The following is a 22,719-nucleotide window of genomic DNA, read 5'->3' as shown; positions in this document are numbered from 1 at the left end:
TTTCTGTAATGCTGTCGTTGGTTTTCCTTTTGGTGTCCCCAGTTTTGTATACAAAGCATCCTCCTTTTAAGCCAGTCTGTACCCTGGCCATTTATGCCATCAGTGTGTGGGGGTTTGGATTAGCTGGTGCAGGTGAGGACCTTCATCTCCGGTTTGCTCACAGGCTGGGGTGTCAGGGCCCATTGAAATTCAGGCTCAAACAGATGGCTGGAAAACATCTCTCTGAGGAAGGTCCACTTCTGTTGCCAAGACATCACACGCAGAACATTAAAATAGGTGCAAATAACCTCAGATCCCTGCTGTCTTATGTGTGAGTTGTTACAATTTTCACTGGGAAATTATTCCTTTCTGGTTTTTACTGCCAGTTTAAAAAAAAAAATAAATCAGAGGTAGTGCTGGTGGAAGGACAGCATTCCTCTCTGTCAAACATCCATAATCCCATAGATGTGCCCAGGTACAATGCATTTATACAGGAGGAGACAAACCTTTGTCTTCTCTCTTTCAGTAGGAAACCACAGGACAGTGACATGGCAAGCCCAGAGCTGCATCATCTCCCAGTTATCAGTTTCCCAGGAGAGAAGCAGAGGTAAGTTAAAACCAAGTGACCCACTGCCCTGATTCACATCCCACTGTGTTATCCATTGTCCCACTGCTGCACAGGTAAACAGGGGCTCAGTGGGTCTGCCAAGAGAAAGCCAAACTCTGCTCAAGCAGGAGAGCTCACTCCGGAGGCTGATGTGGCAGCCAGAGCCCAGATGGACCTCTGTGGCACAGTCCCGTCTCAGTTAAAATGAAGAGCAGTAACAGAGGGAAGTCCCAACCCAACAGCTGTACTGCAGTGTAAGAGCTGGAGACAGCCGGACCCCCTTATCCCAAGGAAAATACACATGGGGACATCACAGGCATCTGCCAGGCAAATCCACAAGAAGGGCAGAAAGCAAAGGGTGTGAGGCTGGGCCAGGTGTGCCAAGGGTTTACTGGTTGCCATCCCCAGCAAGGGGGAGGCTGAAGGGTCTGTTAGTGTATCAGCTAACCCCTCTGGGCATCTGGGACAGGGCATGCCACCTCTTATCTCTCCCTTCCCAGCCAGCCTCCTCTTTCATGTCTGACTCCTGCAAGCAGACATGCTCTGGAGACAAATCTCCATCCTTCCACACTGTTCAGCCTTGCACGCCCACGGCTGTCTGTCTGCCGGCAGCCTCTTAACAGTCAGACCCAGCCACCAGAATATGTAAAACTTCCTGCAGGAACCCTGTAGGCCCACGGTAATTACAGACAAACTGTGGTGCTGGTTGGGACTATGCTGTAATTACCAGCAGCAAAGATAAAACTTCCGAGGAGGCTCTCAAGCTATTTAGATTAGAGCTCCACTCAGCTTAGCAGTGCTCTCTGCAGCAGCATCTTTCAGCAACACCAGCTGGTCACTGTGCAGGGTTTCACGCAGTTTTACCTGCTCCCCAGTTCTTCAAGTTTTTTGTTTGTTTGAGGATTTGTTTGGGGTTTTAAGGCCCATTTCTGTATGAGATATTTTGGTAAGATTTCCTTCTCTTAAGCGCTCACTAGACAACCTTTCCAAGGTTCATACCCGTGAATTTCATTATTTCCAATGGAAATTGTGTGCATCCCAGGTCCCTGGAGCATCGAGGGGAAGTGATTTAACTACTAATGTCAGCCTGATAATTTTGTGCCCAGGTTTGGAGGCATCCTGTGCCACCGTTTCCCTACTAAGCTCTTGTTGTCTTGAATTTTTCATGGCTAAGATATCTATGACTAAGGCATCCAGAAAGATTATTATTTTTAAATACAGGTTAGCTGCGCTTTTATTTGATTTGTGTGGGTGTTATTTCACTCAGCGCTTTGGCATCTTGTGACCCACTTACAGGCTAAAACAGGCTCCAGTGAGCATTCATGCCTTTATATTCAGGTTCCTCTTAACTTACCAAAAAAACCCACCAATACATAAAAAACCCAAACAAAACAAACAAACAAAAATGAACAAACCTCTGAGGCAATTCTATCCTTGAGTTTTAAATCAGAAATGGCTATTCTGTGTAAGTGATTGAAAAATGTTACTTCTGTTCAATTAATGAGTCTCATGGGCTATGAGGGGCAAGTGGGGTCTCAGCAAGTCTCGGGGTGCTGGGCTAGCCTGGAAGGATAAGAAAAGCTGGGGGCTGTTGTGAGCATTTGTTAGTTCTCTGGAAGCTCATGTCCCACATCCAAGAAGGTCACAGACCCAGAGCATCTCCTGATTTACATGTGCCAGTTGGGGTGAAGCTGCTGCAAAGGCTCGGGTGGTTCTCACCCACCTCCAAATCCTCCCCTGGGCAAAAGAAAGCACCGGGAGACCTTCCAAGACGCCTTTGGAAGGAGTTTAAAAGAAAAGGAAAAGAAAACCCACTTCTATCCCAAAACAACAGTGTCCTTGTGGGGAGCTCTGTTGGTGCCTGGCACTTTAATTTACTGGTATAACTGTGCCAGGAGAACGTGTCTGATCTTCTGTACTGATATGTCCTCAAGGAGATTAAGCAGTTCAATCTGCCTTTGAAGACGTTGTGAGGTGACTTAATTACAATGTAGATGCATCTTCAGGGGGAAAAACATCACAATAGAATGACTAAGTGTTACTGTCAGAATACGAGCCTTAGAAACGCAGGATACTTGCACAATACCAGGGCCTTATCCAAATAAAGCTATCGAAGCATGAAGAAGAAGCGTAAGGCTCCGAGTCTCTTGTTGTCACATTAAGGCACCATGTCTCACCAGAAAATCTGATTTAGACAAAACCCCTGATGCACAGTGGGAAACAGACACAGCTTTTGGTCAGTACACTAGACTAGATTTACTAGCAGTCTCTCCTCACTTTCAAAGTCACCTTCATTAACAGCCGCTTCACAAGATCCTGCAGCTTCAAGGAGAAACTTGGCCATTTCAGAGCAAGGTAAGTTAAGATGTGGAAATATCCCAATGGTATGTGGAATGGTATGTGGAAATATCCCAATGACTCTCCACAACTTTGAATATTTGACTTGCATGGTACACTTAGCTTTTTTAGGTTTGCTTATTTTTTTTCCCCCTGAGAACTGTGCAATATAACAGCTCATGGAGGAAAACTAACAAGAAAGCAGCCACTTATTTAGAGAAAACATGGACTTGTCCCTTCAGTCCTAGAAGCAAGAGGCACAAAAGTAAGGTGTATTTTATGCAAAAACTTAAGATGTCCAGCTCATGCATTAGACAACACAGTAACTTACAGTGCTTACTGAAACACACACATGGTCTGTCCTGTGATAAAAGCAGGCTGGTTTAAGAGACCTCACATCCACATAAAGGCAGTGAAAGAACAACAAAACAATCTGAAAGGCAACAAGCACTTGCAGAGACATTGGTTTCCCTGGGCACTGAGGTCGGTCTGTGCTTTCAGAGGGTCCAGCTTGCAGCTCCATCCCTTTCCTCCTGCTCTGTCCTGTCTCTGGTGCACCCCCCATGTACCCACAGACCCCGGCTGGCAGGGACCTCTTCCAGTTTCTAGTAGCAGCTGTAAATCTTGCTTTACTTTGGCATGGGACACCTGCTTTAAAACTTCCCCTTTCTTCTTCCAAAGATTTTAATGCTCTCCAGAAACGTTGCTTCACATCCTCTGTGACTCAAAGCACACAGAGCGCGAGACTGAAAGTGGTGGGCAGTTCAGTTCCTAAAGAAATCCAGAAGAATGCCTACATGCTTTTAAATTACATAGTTACGTGCACACTTAATTAAATTAAAAAACAGTTACCACAATTTATGATATGAATCAAACTCTTTAGCAAACAGGGCTTGCAGCTGAGTTTTCTTTTTTTACTCCTTTTTTTTGTTGATTGTCTGTAAATGATCCCAGCTGCTGTTTCTCTTCACAGTGGAATAACAAAAGGCAGTTTTCGGTGGATGCTCTGGCTGTTCATTTCTGGAGTGACATTAGCCTTCTTCTCTTCCTGAGGGAGGCTGGATGGAGGTGGCAGTTTGTTTATTGGGCATAAATGAGGTTGAACTGAAAAACAAGAGATTACAAGAACCTATGGTGAACACCACGGTGTAAATGAGAGAGAGCTACTGTACAGACTGGTAGAACAGGAGAGATCCCTGCTGCACCAAGAAGTTCCTTGATATTCATTCATAAATATGAATAGGTATTAATTAGGAAAGGCAAGTATTTCACCAGTGCAGATATGTAATCCTCTCTTTGAAGAAAGTGACAGGTATACGTGTTTTCTGAAAATATCTCGGAAATTAATGGGTCTGCAAAATAGTTTCTCTCCTCCTTTTGTTTAACAGAACTATTCATAATAAGGAGCTTTTCCTTAATGCTTAAAGTCATGAAACAACTTTATAAATAGCACTCATGGACTTGCATGACTTTGCAGGAGCTCAAGAAAACCTCTCAGCCTGAGCTATTTTGACAGCAGTGGTGTGAGGTGCAGAGCTTCTCCCCCTCCCCATCCCACCCCCATCCCACACTACAGGCAGGTCTGGTGCCTTCCTTGCGGTTTGCTGCGTGGATGAGACCACCTTGGTGCATTATCTGCCTGATACTGACATTGTCTTGCAAAATAAATGTTGATTCTGGCAGCTTGGCTGGCAATACCTCCAGTCTGTCAGTCAAATTAGACATTAAAAATCTGCATCTAAATCCACTCCCATGAAAGAACTGAATGTTTCTATCATGTGTAAAATTTGGGGGCATTCAGGACAAAGCTGAATAATATTGTAAGGACCGCTTTCCTTCTGCTCAAATACAAAAAGAGCAGATCACCCCTCTATTTCCCAGTCTCTCCCTCACTTGTTTGACCAGCCTGTTGTGCGGGAAGCTTGTTGGGGTATCTAACTTAGCAGTCTCAGTCAAAGCAATGAAGCTGATCGCAGCATTACAGAAATGTTAGCTGAGAAGGACCTTTGGAGGTCATCCAGCTCAGCCTCCCACTTGGAGTGGGTTTTTTGCCAACACTGGATCTGGTCAGCTGTGGCTTTGTCTAGACAAGTGTGTAAGACCTCCAAGGATGAATATATCACAACACTTCACAGAATCACAGAATCACAGAATCGACTGGGTTGGAAAAGACCTCAGAGATCATCGAGTCCAACCCTTGGTCCAACTCTAGTCCGTTTATTACTTCAGGTTAGTCTGCCCCAGGGCTGCACCACGCTCCTTCGATTTGAAACTCCAAAGGTGCAGTTTGATGCATTTGCCCACTGGTATATTATCTACTGCTACCAAGAACAGTTAGTCCCTGTTGTTTTTGTAACTACCCCCCTTTCCCCGCCAGTAATTATGGGCCCCCTAGGCCTTCTGTTCCCTAGATTAAACAAACCAAACTCCCTCTGCCTCTCTTGTAGTCCATTTCCCCCAAACCCATGACCATCCTGATGGTAGCCCTTTGCTGGACCCTATTTTCTGAAGATTCTTTTGAACCAAGAGACACAAAGCTGGACATGGTATTACTGATGTGCACAAGATCTCCAGTGGAGGGAAGAAGTGGCTAAAATCTTCCCTCTAACTTCTGCTTATCTTCTTACTGTGATGAGAGTGTCCCAGTGGCTTATATTCAACCTGGTCCATGTCCTTTCCAGCAGCACCACTTCCACTTGGCTTCCAGCTTGCACCAGTATGTTGTTTTTTTGCACCTTGGGCACAGCTCCTACTCTGGAGACATTCAAAACCCACCTGGACACATTCCTGTGTAGCCTCATCTAAGTGTTCCTGCTCCAGCAGGGGGATTGGTCCCTTCCAATCCCTAACATTCTGTGATACTGTGATGCTACTGAACAACATTAGCCCCAGTCTACTACTGGAGCCCAGTGGTCCATCGAATTTTCACTTCATCTAACAGTCTAGCCTTCCAGGCTGTGCTTCCACAGCTTCTTTCCAAGAGTGCTGTAGAGATGGTGTTGAAAGCCTTCCTGAAGCCAAGTGGTCTTATATCCACTGCACCCCCTATCCTCACAGCCAGACGTTTCATCACAGAAGGCAGCATTTTTGCCATGGCCCAATTAGTGTTTCATAAATCTTTGAACATTGCCTAGTACCTCCCTGCCCTGTTAGGTGTCTGGAAGTGGACTCAAGAAGTTGTGCTTCCTGCACTTGCCCAGGGTGTGAGACAAGGCTGATTTTATCCTGTTGTACATGTCAAAGATGGGCACAACACTGGCACAGTCCTCATGACTTCCCCGAGCCACTGCGATCTTTCCTAGCTGAATCTCACTATTCCTCTCAGCCCCTTGGGGTGAACCCCATCCAGCCCTGAGGACTTGCGTACATCCAGCATCTCTGAGCAGTCCCTGTTCCTGCCACCTCCCGCCAGCCCAAGCTGCCAGAGCAAACACCAAGCTTTGGTGCAGAGAAAGGAGAGTACATCAGCATTTTCCATATTTCCTGTCACTTGGTTGTCTCCCTCACTCATCAATGGACCCACGGTGTTCACTACAGGCTGCCTCATCTGGCAACAGCATCTGTGCAGCTCCTTTGTGAACCTTTAGATCTCCAGAGCCGAGCGCAGGAAGCTTCAGGGCATGGGGCTCCCAGCCTTTGGAGAAGAGACAAGCTGCCGGGGCAGCCTTGAGAGTTGGCTGCACATCTGAAACTGGCAAGAGGCAATTTTGCGAAGTTCCAAGCAGCTCAGAGACACTGATGTGAGAGAGCTGAGACTCATTTGACTGTACAACCAAAGGGCTAAGGACCAAGCAGACTCAAACCCCGTTCATTACTGTAAGCCCGTGGGGTGAACTCTCAGCTTTCTGAACTCCTTTCCGCGCACTGATGAACATAACCTGCAAGACATGCTACAGGCAGGATAATCACCAACCTGCTTGTAAATCTAGTTATCTACTACGCAATTACCTTCTGAAGATACACCTCAATTAAGGCTGCAGTAATGGTCACCTCCTTCCATCACTGCACAGAGTAAATGAAAAAGTGCCAGACATTTCTGCTGTTCACAGCTCACAAACCCTTAACCCTTGTGCTGACTGTCAGTCATATGTGATCCTGGCAGCAGATCCTGTTCATTCTCCACAGAACAAAAAAACCCCAACAACAATACTTTAGTATGACCAAAAAATGACTTTGTTTCCTCTTAAATAAAAATGTAAGAAGTTAGTTTAAATGTCTATAAATTCAGTGTACAAATTCCACTGCATGTCAGTGCTGGTCATACAGAAGGGATTCTGTATGTCTTTGGCTGAGTGTCTCAGCTTTGGCTATAGTAAAATGCCTTTAAATCTTCAGCTGGATCTCAGAAGGAAGCTCTCAATATCTAGTGGATAACATCAGGCAGCATATTTGCAGCAAGGCATTTATTAATGCAGTGAATTTAGCTCCATTTCCTGTTAGAAATGTATCCAACAAACAGACCTCAGCTTTTACTCCAAATGTGTTTATAATTGTACTTTATTTCAGGCCTGTTTTATTTGTACATATTCCAGTTTAAAGAAGGTCACACGCACTCCCTTGTTTCAAGCACAACCGCTCACCCACATGACGTGGTGTTTTCCCGGATGACTGAAACCTTTGTGAACAGCTGGCTGTTCCTCTCCCACGCAGGCACAAGCACAGCCCAGACACATCTGCAGGGTGCTGACTGGTGGACACTAGACAGACCCCTCAACACACAGCTCCCCAGTCCCCTCTGCCACCCTCAGATTAAGTCTTAGACCCCCAAAGGTCTCCTTGGCACACACCGGGTGTGATCACACAGAGCAACCTCTGGGGGGAGATGCTCAGGTCTGTCATGGCTACTACAGTTCATGGCCTCCCTGGATGGAGAGCAGCTCCCAGCTTGCCCAGGGGGCAGCAAGTCTTCCTAGCCCCCGGCCCATGGCTAATCCCACTTTGACCAGGGAGGAAAGAGTAATGAAGCATGTTTCCATACAAGGTATTTTCAAAAAGCTCATCAAGAAAATTGCGTAAGATTAACAGCCTCAGAAATCTCAGACCTTTCCAGGAGAGGAAGCTCCCTTGGACCAGTTTTTGTTCAGGCACCAGCTTTCTCCATCGGGGTTCTGCTCAGTGTCACAGCTGAGGTGGGGTACTGCAAGGTTGCTGCTTAGAGAAACAAACTGTTTTTGCTAAATTCTTTCTGCAAGTCCTCTGAATACAGGGTCTGAGATTTATAATGGTGTGTAGGCATTGTTCTGTTTAGCACTGCAAAACATATAGGACTTAGCTAAATCTTATTATATTTTCAGAAGTAACTGAGGTCCCCGGGAGCTTAAGGAGTCAGAGCAGGATTTTATAATAAAAGCTGTTTGAAACACGATTTGGTTTCATTTAAACAGACATGAAATAAGGAAGGACCTATAAAGATGTGCTGGCAATGGCAAAGAAAACTCAAGAACTGCCTGTCATTTCACTTTACAAGCACCAAAACTTTCTCCTAACACCTACCCATGAGGTCAATCCCAAGGAAAGGGAGGAAAGAAAACAAAACAAAAACACAAACAAAAAACCCCAAACAAACAACAAAACAAAAAAAAAAACCCACCACAACAACCCCAAATCAAAAACCCCAGCACCCAATACTTGAATAAATGTACAAAAGGAAAGGTTAACACATGGTAAATCCTAAAAACCTAGTGCACGACATGTTGGCAAATCCTTTCTGAGCAGACATCAGATCCACTAGATGGGAATGAAGTGAATGATGTATTGGGAGTCAAGAAAGCAAAAATAAAAAGTTAAAATATTTGAGTCTATTTTGCCAGGAAACCAGCTTATGTGATCACATCTGTGCCTCTTTCTTCTCCCACTTAGCCCCTTAAATCAAATTAAATAGAAGTAGAGAACCCTCCAAATAATTTAAGCATCTACAAATTCCATTTTTAAAATGGCCAAATAAAGAAGATGCTTTTTTGAGCTGCAAAACAAACTTTTTTTCTCTTTTTTTTTAAAAAAAAAAAACAAACAGAGAGCCCTAAAGGGAAAAACCACTCTTGAATATAATGCTCTCACTGTAGGTAGGAAAAGCTTGAGGAAGAGATAGGAAGTTCTTAGAGCACTGGCTCAGGAACAAGATCTACTCACATTAGAGAACCAGTGAAATCACCACCCTTGGCTGCAAAGTCCTCCCTGCTACACGGACAACAGCTGGCTTTAGAAGGAGGCAAAGAGCAGTTTCAAGGTAAATTAACATCAGGTTTTGTTCACCTTAACAAAACACTTGTTATAAACTGTAGCAGGTGCCCAGCTGCTTCAGTTCAGCCACTGAAGCAAGTAGCATTGACAAAAGCATTTGCTGAAGAAGGCATCGGCAGGGAATTGAAGCAGAGGCGAAAGTGACTCCGAGGACAGTGTAAGGGAGAGCCAAGCTCAAGTTGACTGTAAAACTGAAAGACAAAAAAATGTTAGTAATAAAAAGGCAAGACTGGAAACACCTAAGGCTGGAAATCAGGACAACTTCATGAGCATGACAGTAAGTCACCAAGCAACAGGGAAAAAGGAAGAAACAGAGAAAACCAGGGCCCAAAGTCAAGAGAGAAAAAAGCCAGAACAGCAAATTGTTTTTAAATACAGAAAGGTAGCAGGGATGAAGACCCAAAAAGCTACTGCTCATCAGCATTTCTTCCCCTATTAATTTCTGCTGCCTTAGGAAGCAGCTTTTCTTCTCCTTTCCTACAGAAGCTCTTCCCTCCCGAGTCAGAAGGCATTTCCTACTGTCAGCTTTTCACAGGCTTCCTGCTGCCGCTTTGTAGGCAGGAGAAAACAAGACCCAACAGGAGGAAAGTCCAGATATTTTTCAGAGATTAACATGGGCAGCAGGTCTGACCTTGCTCCTTCCCCATCCAAAGAACCTCCTCTCCTGCCCAAGAAGGCCACCTCCTACACACACCTGAAGTCACACTTTATATCCTGTGCTTCCAAAGCAGTTGACAACATCTCATTTCCTGAGTAATTAAAGTGTTGTATACATCATTACCATATAATAAGTTAGTTAATTTTCTAAGAATTTTGTACTTCTCTGAAGGTGGAAACCCCCTTTGATATAGAAAGATAGAGGGACAAGAGTAGAAACCAGTATATAAGAGGCTTTGACTACCTGAAGTGCCTGAAGCCTAGCTAAGGCAGAACTGAGGCTTTGATGGAAATCTTCTATTTCCCAAATAGGTGAAGATCAGAGTCTCAGGAAAAAGTGGAATTACTTAGCAAATTAAAAAAAAATAATTAAAAAAATCATTCAGTTATTGCATGCATGTGATACACAGTAACGATTTGCAGCTGATAGTTGAAAGGGTGCTTTATTTTGTTTCAGTACAGATTCAGTCCAGTTCACAGAGAACACATTAGTTAATACGTATCTTCACTTTGCAGGAGAAATGGGCATGAACACATGAGCACTCAGTCACCAGCCTTTTATAGCCAATTTCATAGAATTATAGATGCAGCTTTCACCTCAAAAGCATCTTGTATGGCACACAGGTTTCACTAGCATCCCATATAGCACTGTAGCATTACCTCTAGAAACACAGGAAAGGATGTAAATCTCAAGGTTTTGACATTAACTTGAGAGTTTGTTTTAAAAGAATGGATCCCTGAATAGTGTATGTTCTTTCTTGTGGCATACATTCAAGTTCAGGCTATGGACAGCAGTCTTCACTTTAAGCAGACATTGAAAGCTGAGGACTTGGAGCAGCCAAAAGTGTCTTAGACCCAGGTCTCCAGGTGTCCATGAGCTACAGGAGCAGCTAACGGGAAGAAGGGTACCTGAATCTCAGAACAAAGCTGTCTCCCATGCTTAACCATTATATCAGAACCTGAAACAGCAACGAAGTGGGGGGTGTTTGCTAAATGCTATTAAACTTACCTTCCTTGTTAGATGTAAGGTCTGGTAGCTCTTGTGAGGCTTTGGGCTTTTTAAAGCACAATATAGAACTCAAGACTCCAAAAGCTCATCTATTTCCCCTGCACATCCAGGCTTCTACTAGGTGGTTCAGCAAAAGACAGTCACTCATCACAAAACCTTCATTACTTACATCAAAGTGCTTTGATACACCCAGTAGAAACTATCCCCATCACAGAAAAAGGTTCTATCTCTAAGCAAAATAAATCTGATAAATACTGTAGGCAGTTATTTTCTCTGTGGAAAAAATAAAATTTAAAAAAGAAAATAAAAGAAAACAAAACAAAAAAAAACCAACCCAGCCTCTTTCCAGAGGGGATTAAAGGGTGATTTCTTTGAAACCATGTTGGCTGCAAGGGTGACAAAACTCCAATATCCTCTGCAACCTAACATGAAAAGAGCAGGAACACAGAATATACAGAATGGAGATGAGAGGACAGGAAAGGGACTATGAAAGATGCTTTCGGCCTGAAGCATGTTTCAAGTAGCTTAGATTTTCAAAGTCATTTTAAAAGTTCTATGCACTTAACTTGCTCCTGAATACATCACTGTTTTTCTGACCTTTCCACCTAATTACTTTTCCTTCCTCTCAAAGAGCAACAGAAAATGAGAAAACAGATCACAGCAGCACAAGACAATGAAAGCAGAGTTAGCATATGGTATCAAGTACAGTAAGTATTTTATAAGCTGTGAAATATAAGAGCAAGATGGCAACTTTCATTTTTCCTCCACTTACAGCAATCACATTTTGAAATGTTTAAAAGAAAACGTCCAAAGTTCATGCCCAAGCTCCTCAAAGTTTTAAACATCTTACAACTGACAGAACACTGTCTTTTTATTTGTAAACCAGTTTGAAATATCTTACAATATACTTTTAATTCAATTTTTCTAAAGAAACAGCATTTAAGAACTGAAAGAACAGTGTGCCAATAAATGTTAAGGACCATTTTAAAAACCTTTATTTAAAAAAGGTTATATAGGTATGATGAATTTAGGTTGCATTTTAAAGTCAGCTACTTAAGCATCTAAATGATAGAAAATGAAGAGCAAAATTATAAGTCCAGTCACAGATGAGGCTGTGGAGTTGTGCTCAAGACAAGAGGTCTCCCCAGGGCAGGCACAGCTGCACTCTGACAAACTGTCTCAGTCATGAATCCTGCAGGTCTGAGCCACACCACTGATTAGGTCAGTTTGATCTACTTAATATAAACTCTCCCTTTCTAATAAGAAGAATATTAACTAAAGCTTTCAGTTAAGCAATAAAACCTTTCCTAATTAGCAACAAAAAAATAAAAATGACATGCTTGCTCTGTTTCAGGCACTTTCAAGATCATAGTTTATTTACTGTAGGTAAAAAGCTAGTATACAGATTAAGGGTTCCCTTAAATTTCAGCTCTACAGTTATACACCATCTAGTATTCTTGCTCTGAATATTAACCAAAGAAGTTTCTAAACACCGGTTAGCCCCACTATAAGTCTGCATCGTTATGAGGAAAGAAAAAATACAAATCAATGCTTAATTTTTTCAATGCAGAATATTTATACTGTGAAACCAATGGGAGATAAGCAATGGCAAAGAGGCAATAAATCTTAAAAAGCTCAAGTTCTTCATATATTTTTTTACAATAGTGTGCTAATCAGCATAATTGTATGTAAAAAATTGAAATATAGCAGAGCGTCCCGTTACAAAAATTTTAGTCGTCTGAACTGCAGTCATTACTTGCTAACCATTTACATGCAACACCTGCTAGGACTGACTTTTGGTTTTTAAGGTGTAAAACAGATCATAAGCTTTAAGAGACAACCATTAATTTGTGTACAAAATTAAAAACTGCACCTAAAATGTACTGGTCACGAGCCTCTTCCATAAAGAGGGGGGTGCGGAAACACTATAAACAATGATAGAAAGTAGTCTCTTTCCGTACACTAATTACCAAAGGCAATGCATAGACAGAGAATACCTGGATGGCAAACTCTGTGGACGCTGGGAACAAAACAGCTTTCACATACATGCTTGTTACAGGACGCCTTTCTTTCCATCGAATGGCAATGGCTGACAGCAAATAAGGGGCACCAGGTGTACAACTAAGTAGATCTTGCAAAATACTAAGATGGGGATGTATTGTTAATATACAATTTGAACTATATATACAGTATAATGGAATGTATTCCATCCCAAAACTGGTTTATGAAACAATTGGACCTTTCTATACTAGCCTTATGACTCAGCTATTGTTCTAATGAAAATATAAGTACACAAGAAACTTGCATGGAAAGTAAAATTTACGGGGCATTTTACGGGAACTATTGACAAAGCTGCTTAATGGCATTTTTGCTTTTTAAGTAATTCTGTTAGATATAATTGAAACAACATCTGTGTATAAAATGTCCTGACAGACACTTCCAACATGTAGCTTTGGTGATTTTAAAAGGCCCTTTTAAATCTGTTATGAATTGTACTGCAGAAGTATTGATGCATGTGCACATCTGTGTTGGCTGAGACTAGTGGTCCCAACTGCATGCACATTTTCTCCTTGAGGTTCTTTCCATGTTAAACCACTTCAATAACAGTGAGATGAAAAATAGATTAAACAAAGTATTTCAGATAACTCAAACTGAATAGGAAATGGAATGCCAATATGGCAGTAAAACTTTTTTCTGTTGTTTTTAAACAGGAAGGTCTCTTGTACCAGGAGAATGCTGTATACAGTACACAGAGAAGGAGGGAATACGCCACTTATAATTCCCATCAAACAAGCGCCAATTCATCATGTAAGAAGGTACAAATTACAGAAAAACATGAATAGTCAATAGAAGAGAAACAACTGGTTTACATGAAAGGAGAACACTTCAGTCTGAATGCAGTTATTTTGTGAAAGCTGCTACAACAGCCCACAGAACCTCATTCGTGTTGGCTTTCATACATTCAACCTCAGGGTCTAAATCCAGAAGCTGCCGCACTCTCTTTGTGGCTAAATCATACTGCTCATCCAAAAGAGGCGCAAAAGCGTTCTCCAGAACATCTGAAGCATGGGCTAAATAAACCAGTGCCAGCAAGCGCTTGTCCATACGGTGAGGGTCATTCACCCACTTGTCAAGAACTGCTTCTTGAACCTTCTTGATGAGGCGCTGCTTGATATTGTTGTTGGTGAGAGGGTGCGTAGTCATGTCAAAAAGAAGGAAGTTCTGTTTCTCTGTTGTCAGTACACCTTTTTCCACTAGATTTTTAGCTAACCGTTCACGGACATTTCGTAGTTGGTAGTGCAACTTCAATGGGTTCCATGTTTCACCTAAAAAAAGCAAGCAAAAAAACCCAACAGTCAGGCAAAGTTTAAGCTGTACTCTTGCCATGTTCTTCATTCCACCCTGTGATGCAAAATGAGCTGTCAAATTCATATAGCTGACCAATACAACAAGATATTGAGGGGCTGTTTGGCCTGGAGAGGAGGCGGCTGAGAGGAAACCCTGTCACTCTCTGCAACTATCTGAAAGGAGTCTGTGGCATGGATGGTGTTGGTTTCTTCTCCTAAGTGGCAGGTGGTTGGATGAGACGAAATGGCCTTGAGTTGTGCCAGGGGAGGTTCAGATTGGATATTGGGAACAATTTCTTCGCAGAAAGAATTGTCAGACACTGGAACAGGCTGCCCAGGGAAGCAGTGGAATCACCATCCCTGGAGGTGTTTAAAAGACATGTAGATGAGGTTCTTAGGGACATGGCTTAGTGCCAGAGTTATGTTACAGTTGGACTCAATCATCTTGAGGGTCTCTTCCAACCCAAATGATTCTATGATTCTAATGTCAGCATTTCTCTGATCTCTGACCTACCCAGATATAGGCATAGAGACAGAAACTATATGAACCTCCTTGGAAGAGCTTCTGTGTACATTTAAAGTTTGGACAAAATGCTAGCTAAGCCATGTCTTGATTAAGGATATGACAAGTAGACTTATACTGAAGAAAACAAGCCACCTCCAAACCCAAACAAAATCAACAAAGCCAGTCATGAAGAAAGAGTTTATTTTTAATAAAAATTTTTAAAAGTATCTCCTCCAATTTTGTGCCTTTGCCGGCTTTCTGCTGCCAGCCTTTTGCCATTTAAGAGACTGGAAGAAGTGTCAATGCCTTTCTTTCTGCCACAGAGACAACCTAAGGCACACTCACCCTGTGCATTTCTCTGTTTCTTCAGGTTTTCATTCTTCTCTGCCTTCCTGTCCCCCCCAGGTGAAACAGTGGCCATGCACTGAGTGTGTGTGGGGGTGTGTGTACACAGACGCACATGTTGGTCACAGGCTTTAATATTTCCACAGAAGTTATTTCTAATGCTTTTTGAAAGGCCAGATTCTCCTGCCTTAACAGAGCATGTGATTCTGTGTGCACAGAGGATGGAATTTAAAATACAAGATCAGCAAAACATCTACTGATAACATTAAAATTGTTAAGCACCAAGAACTCCACCTTTGCTTAAGAGTCTACTTAACAAGCTAGAAATTTTAGCTCCACCCTACCTAAGTATTTACCATAAGTATGAAGATATCCTCCTGATATAAAAGAGTCTATATATTTGAAGAGGTGAGGGAAGCAATAGCACTAAGTATTTCCTATTCAGCTGAGGGTTTTCTATAAATGATATGAGAATTTCTGTATCAGAAAGCTTTCTAAAAATTCGTTGGTTAACACAGAGTAATAATCATAAAAACCACAGATGACTTTAAGTTCCTCACACCGTGACAGAAGGTGATGTATACTGTATGCAAGTAACAGCCAAGTTAAATCAACAAATTAAGCGGCACCAACTGCACAGTGAAAGGCAGAGATCCCACCCAGGCCTGAATTACACAAGTCCCTGTAGGTCCCACACCTCACTGAATGTGATTCCCCAGCTTCACCGTGAATTAAAGTATCACACACACAGAAGCACTCTCCTTACAGCATTTCACGGGGCAAAGGCTGTTTCCAAATGTTGCTACATTTGTTAAGCGGATGTGGCTATACAGTAACAAAAATCAGTACTGTGATGACACCTTGTGACCAAACTCCTCAATTACACACACTCGCTTGTCCAAACATGGACAGATATCACAGTATCACAGTATTTGTTACATCTACAGGAAGACCTGGCATTTTGATTGGATCTTCTGCATTCCCTACACTTGCTTCCCTTAGAGGCTATCTTACTAAACATCAGCCTGGCACACATCACCTTACACATCCATAAATATTTCCATGATAGCTTTGAACTCATACATACTGTAACTTCAAGCAGCATTCTTCACCACATTGCTGGTAACTACAGAGAGAAGCTATTTTTCCAGGATCAGACCCTAAAGCAAAATTCTAAAAGAGTTTATAAAAAACGAAAGCAAAACAAAAAAATACTATTTTTTTTTTTTCCAAAGGGCAGTCAACTAAACCATGGGACATGAAAAGAATGCTAACGTCATCCAAGAACTAGTAAATTATAACCATGTGTAAATAAAAATGATTGATCCAAGTCTTAGCCACAGCTCTGACAATAACTATCTACCCAGAACCAAAGCTCAGCAGGGTCAAGAAAACCTTGGCTTAGCTGAAAAAAAACCTACAACATTGTTCATTCATTAGGTGACCTTTTTTGAATCAGTACTAACTTGATGTGCTCCGCACTGGGAGAGAAGGTGAAATGTCAGCACAAATCATGTATTTGGGACAAGAAAAATGAATTGTTTTTGCAGGCTGTAAAAGTGAAAGAGAGCTGAGCAAGAGCTGAACTGCAAGGCCAGGCAGCAGCTATGTCCCCTGCTGTTCTCCTTCCTCCCCACAGTCAAGGAGCAAGAGCTCACAGATAGCAAGGACAGGAGTGCAAACTGATGTGCAAGGTAGGCAGTTTAAGTTGGTACGGATAAATGAAAAGACCATGAAGAAAACAAGAAGGCAGATAAAGCTGGAGAGATTTTGCTCACTTTTGAAACTCTTACTTTACAGGTTGTTACAATAACAAAGAGAATTAGATGGACAACTTCAAGTCTCATTACCCTCTACCTCACAGAGTCATGTTGTTGACAAAACAGCGAGTTTTCTTCCTGCACTGCTTGCACAACTCAAGTACAGATCTGATACACTCCACAGAAGCTGCACTTTATGTCTTCTAAAAACAGACAAACCCTGGTGATGAGTTTTGGCTACAGAAAAAAACAAAACAAAACAAAAAATACCCAAACCAGCAGAAGTATTACATGTTAAAAGATGGTCATAGTTCATTTCAGGTTAACTTATGCATCCTGGGGATTCAACTGTTGGCAAGACATATAGAATCTTAGAATTATTTCAGTTGGAAGAGACCCTCAAGATCATTGAGTCCAACCATAACCTAACCCTAGCACTAAATCATGTTCCTAAGAACCTCGTCTAAACGCCTTTTAAACACCCCCAGGGACAGTGACTCCACCACTTCCCTGGGCAGCCCGTTCCAATGCCTGACAACCCTTTCTGTGAAGAGTTTTTTTCCTCATGTCCAATCTAAACGTCATCTGGTGCAACGTGAGACCATATGAAAAATGTTATCTGCAATTGTAAAGATGAAATCTGCTTGACATTTCATTTTTTGGCAACAACTTACTCTTTTCACAGGAAGAGCTGTGTGCAAAGTACTCATATTGAAAACTTTGTTTTGAACGACAAGGAGTATCTAATATTTGAACATATATGTTACATTTCCCCAGTTAATGGAAAAATAGAACTCTCAAGTGTTTATTATTTCATTGTAATTAATGGCCAAATCATCCTCGATTTTTACATCTGAGCAGCGAGCTTCTTATCTGCTTTCTTTATCAAAAGATCCAAATACTGAATCCATACACCTCTACTCCAAACTTCCACTAACTCTCACTTCCCTTTACAGAGAAAGGTGATTATATTTCCAGGGTGCAGTCCGAATTTACTTTAGAGTTAGTGGAAGCCATTTCTCCCACAGAGTTGTGATGTCCTCTGACACATCTAGATCTTTTCTATACCAAGTCAAAAGCAACAGCTAATTATATTTGAGTAAAGGCTACAATTAACAAGAGACTATTCTGGACAACAGACTAATTAACTTATTTGCATACTTTCTCCCAGAAAACCTTACAGCGTAAGATCTAGTGATGCCATGTAACATAATTAGCTTTATGGGGCGGGGAGCAAATACATTATGTCCAAGGCTTACCACTAAGCAGTTCAATCCAATTTTGTACTGTTTCAGGAGGCTGGGTGTCTTTTATGTGTTTCAGAGCTTCATCAAGCAGAACATCCCCTGTGGGAGCATCTGACTTGCAAATCACCTAGGACAGAATAAAATGCAGTCAGTATTCTGATTTAATGCATAGGCCATAAACATCTGCCAACAAAAAAATGGAAAAATCTGCCTATTATCAAAACCAATGATATTAAAAAAAAAAGAAATAATCTCTACGAATATGCCAGTTTAAAAAAACATACCTAGTTAAAAACAAAGAAACCAAAGTATCTCAGATTATAATTATAAAGCTATGTTAAGTCATAAGTTGTCTATAACTTAAATTAACCTTAACTGACTAAAACAACAGTATTAATAACATGTTTAATAGCTATTTTGTTAAAGAAGACAATCCACTAACCCAGCCAGGTCCTACGCTTTCCCCACAAATCGAAGTATACTACAGTGTTAAAATACGCTCTGATGGCAGTCTATTTACTGCTTCACGTCAATTTATTCAAAATACTGCAGTTAAACTGTTAGGCCATGTGAAACTGATAAATAAGTTACAAACTGAAAAAGCAGGAAAACTGGTTTTCTTCTTCCATGTACTGATGGACAAGAACAGGTTCCAGACAACATCTGTGAGTTTTACAGCTCTGAAAAACATGTTAACCAGCAGCACTATGTTCTGTTCACCAACAGTTAAAACACACATACCAGGGAAAATATGTATGTACTAATAAACCCCTTAATATGCAATAGTAAATGTCGTATCATTTAAGTTTGTTCTTTAGTAACTTAGACAATTATTTCAATTCTTCTCTCGAGGGAGCACAGGAGAAAAACAACTACAAAAAAATCACTCACAGTGACATAATAAAATTTAAGTATTTGAATAACTGCTTGTTTACACATAGTTATATAAACCAATTCAAATGCCATTTTTTCTGGTTAGAAAAACATATGCACTAAACAAAAACATACAGATTAAACTAGCCTAAGTCAATATGTTTGAATAAAAAACGGATAACAATAAAAATCTCTCTTTCTTTAAGAAAAGAAGAATTACTATAATTTCAAAGCTAGCTATGAAAATAACAGATCTGGCAACTTAAATAGTTTTACAAGTTAGTATCTATAGGCATCAGGTAAAAAGATAATAGGTAACTGACAGAAAAACTCGTATCAACACAAATGCACATATACAAGACAAGAAGCTAGTGAGAGCTCTTATTTTTTGTAAAGCTTCATGGTCACCAGAAAGGTGTCCTGGAAAAGCTTTAAGTGTCCTAATGGAATACATTTCAAGTTTAGTTCTGTTCCTCAGCTCTAATAATCCTTACTATAAACAATAGAGGAGTCCAGTACATTTTCATAGTGTCTAGAGATGACACTATGCAATGTTAAGACAGCTTCAGTACTGGCAAGATGATCCCAAATTGGAGGTGCACACAAAGCCAATGAAATGGAAAGGAGAACTGCTGGAGAGATCTTTGTGATGAGATCATAGCTGAAATATTATTTCTAATTTAGATCATATATACAAAGCACAGAAACTAAGACTTTTAATAAAATAGGCAAGAATGAAGCAGTCCACAATGTCTGGCTAAAAAGAACTAAGTTTGTTTAGATCTAAAAAGAAAGCACGTAAGATACTTTCCAAAGAAACTATCAAACAGTAGGTTAGGCTCCCCACTTTGTGAAAAATAGAATATACCAGCTTATTCTGGAAATAAGAAAAATGCAGGATGTATTGTCAAAAACTTCAACAGGCAAATTAAACATGCAGAGAGCTGCTGAATTGCAGTCAATGGAGAATTCTGAAACTAAACATCTACCAGAGAGGGTCCAGAGAAATCTCATTATCTTTTACTGCATCTAGATTAAATGGTCACTTGAGATACTGTCCAGGTCTCCATTTTTGGGAGCTGGATATTACTCCAACCATAAATCTTGGATATTGGGTTTTAAGAACACAACTACATTTCAATCCAGACAACCCCTATTTGAAACTAAAACCACAAAACAATGTGTATTTTTCCTTCTGATTTTCAAGCTTGCACCACAGTGCCACTCAAAAACCCTTACTGAAAATATAGTGATATTACAAACTTTCCAGTTCCATTTTCAAGTTTCGGAAGTTTCTGTTCTCTAATTAAACAGAAACATCTTTCAAGATGGGTTTTTAAGCTGCAGTATTGTGGCTATAATTGGTACCTTTCAGACCTTCCTTTAATAGTTAACTTAAAAACACCCAACTTATTTATCTTTACTTCTTTTTAAAACTGACATTCCAACAGTATTTAAATTTCTTTCAAGCATCCCATATGATCAGTTTCAAAGTAACGAGTTACAATGGATCTCTCCAGCCTGCTGTAGTTGGTAACCTACTACTCACCATCTCACTTTAACAGATGAGATGTGAAGTTCTTTTTGACCTGTTTTATTACAATAATAATAATAATACACACACACTCAAAACAAACCTCACTGAAGAGATAAATGAAGTGCTTTTAAGTCTAGGATGGTTTTTTTGGGGGTTTGTTTTTTTGGTGGTGTTCGTTGGTTTTTATTTTTGTTTCGGAGTTTAGAAACAGCTTTCCTTGCTTATTTGGGGTTAAGATGCTTTTTTCTACACTGCAAAGAAGTTTAAGTCAGTGTAAATATAATGCACTGTGAGATTACAAACCTAAACACACAGGTGCTTAAGGAAAGAGCTGTAAGGTGCATGCCCCATTCAACTCAGCCAAGACTTCATAAGCTCTTGTGAAACCACAAGGCACCATGATTTTGTTTCAAAGTTTACCGTTCTCTGCAGCCAGGCATACAGCACTGTTTCTTCTCATTTCTCTGCCACACTGAATATTTACTGCACGGATTCTTCTGACTACCCTTGCCCTTAAACGAAAGTATTCTGGTTCACACTCCTACGGTATTTATGCTGCCCTCTCCAGCATGTGGAGAGAAGCAACAGCGGAAGCCCAGCCCCCTCTCTCTTGTCTTCATGGATCTGCTCCTTCTTGAAGGATTTATTGATAAATGCTTCTTGGCTAACTCTCTTCAGAGTCAGAACAGCATGAGAAGAGTGGGAAATTGAGTGGGCTGGCGATCTTGTGAATTGAATCATCACAGAAGATTAAGCATCCTCAAGGGGGAATTTTTTTTCTCTCTTTAACAAAAGAGCTAAGGTAGAGAAAGAAGCTAAGATCCTCGTTCTTCAGAGATTATGGTCCTTAGCCTTACTGAAAAAAAAAAAAAATCTTTCTTTATTCAAATTTTTCAGTGAATTATCAGGTACTAGATCTGCCTTGCATCCAACTACTGAGGAAATTTCAATTATACAGAATATTTAATTTGCATTTTCCACAAGGTAGTTTTGCAATTAGGCAATGCTAAAAATTAAGCACTTCTTGCATTGATTTTTAAGTAAAAAACTTAATTTACTTTTAATACAAAAATTCACTCATGCATGAATCACTCAGAATTGTCAGCTATAAAATATTGAGGTAAATCCACCAAGGATATGTTGGGATTTCTTTTGTTTGTAAGAAATCTAGTGATTTTGTTCGCTTTCTGAGGCTGTAAGGCAGCACAGAGTATCATTTTATACGATCGACAACCACTAGTCTTAGAAATTCCTTTATTAATATATAAACTTCAATATTCACTTCCTTGTTTCTAAAATTGATACCAGTAGATAGAGCTCAAAAATGATGCAATAATTACATACTCTTAAAACAAATTTACGAGGATGTTGCAACATATATAATGTCATATTGACTTTCAAAGTTTCACTAATGTCCATCAAGTCCTTGTCTGCCCATTTCTCAGTCTCATTTGTCTCTCATGGCATTCAAGCATGGATTTAATGCATCCTGATCCATTCTTAAGTTCCACAAAACCACAAAAAAACCCAAAACCACAACACAGCAAAGCTCTACCTGAATTAAGGCTTGAAGTAGAAATCATTGTAGCTAGCAATCTTTTAAGTCAGCTGTATGACTAAGGCCACAGTTAGCCAGTTATAAATCTGTACTACTGCCTAAAGAACTAGTTCTGCCCTCTTCTTGTTCTCACCTTATTGGTTGTGCCAGCAGTCTCACTTTGTGCCCCGCCTGAAGACAAGATCAAGGAAGTAATTCAAATAAAAACTAAACTATCAAAGAAGTGAATTAGTTTTCAGCCAGAGGCTTTATCCAACAAGCACGCACTAATTCAAGTAACAACCCAAGAGAGACTCCAATAAGCCTCTTCGCAAAGACAGGACTGCCCTTCTCAGCTGAAACATGGGCCAAAACTCACTCCGGACCATGGCTTGAAGATACAGGGTCTTGATTCACAAATCAAAGTTTCGAGTTTTAAGGAGGTTCTACCTTCCCACAAAATCTGAGGATGGAACTGAGGTGAGGAGGAAGAAGGGCCAGCCTGAGAGGCAGAAGCCATAGACAATGGTATTGCCACTAAATCACAACCTTTGATGCAACTACACAGCTCATTCCACTCTCTAGGCATAGTATTTAATTCAAAGTGAAAGCTGAGGGCAAAGGGAGAAAAGCCTGCAGAAGGGGGACAAAGAAGGGCACTTGGTGGAGTTGAAACACTTGCCTCTAGCCAACAGAATAAGCCTGAAACTTTCTGTTAAAGAAAAGTTTCAGATAAGGT

At 40.8% G+C, this 22,719-nt stretch overlaps 1 protein-coding gene across 1 annotated transcript in view; it reads right to left on the bottom strand.

Annotated features, from left to right (window-relative positions):
* Positions 1 to 10,250: 10,250 nt before the first annotated feature.
* The window catches only part of GOLPH3 (golgi phosphoprotein 3), a 34,949-nt gene continuing 22,480 nt past the window's right edge, over positions 10,251 to 22,719 (bottom strand). The window contains exons 3-4 of the mRNA XM_082075871.1: positions 18,046 to 18,160; positions 10,251 to 14,155 (exon numbers count right to left, since the gene is read on the bottom strand). Of these exons, the coding sequence (XP_081931997.1) occupies positions 13,731 to 14,155; positions 18,046 to 18,160 (540 nt within the window). The 3' untranslated portion in view covers positions 10,251 to 13,730. The remainder of the gene's footprint in view (positions 14,156 to 18,045; positions 18,161 to 22,719) is intronic.

Source organism: Streptopelia decaocto (assembly GCF_964273445.1).
Source record: "Streptopelia decaocto genome assembly, chromosome: Z".
NCBI classification, from domain to species: domain Eukaryota; kingdom Metazoa; phylum Chordata; class Aves; order Columbiformes; family Columbidae; genus Streptopelia; species Streptopelia decaocto.
The sequence above is the reverse complement of the archived record's forward strand: the minus strand, read 5'-3'. Positions and strand labels throughout refer to the sequence as shown.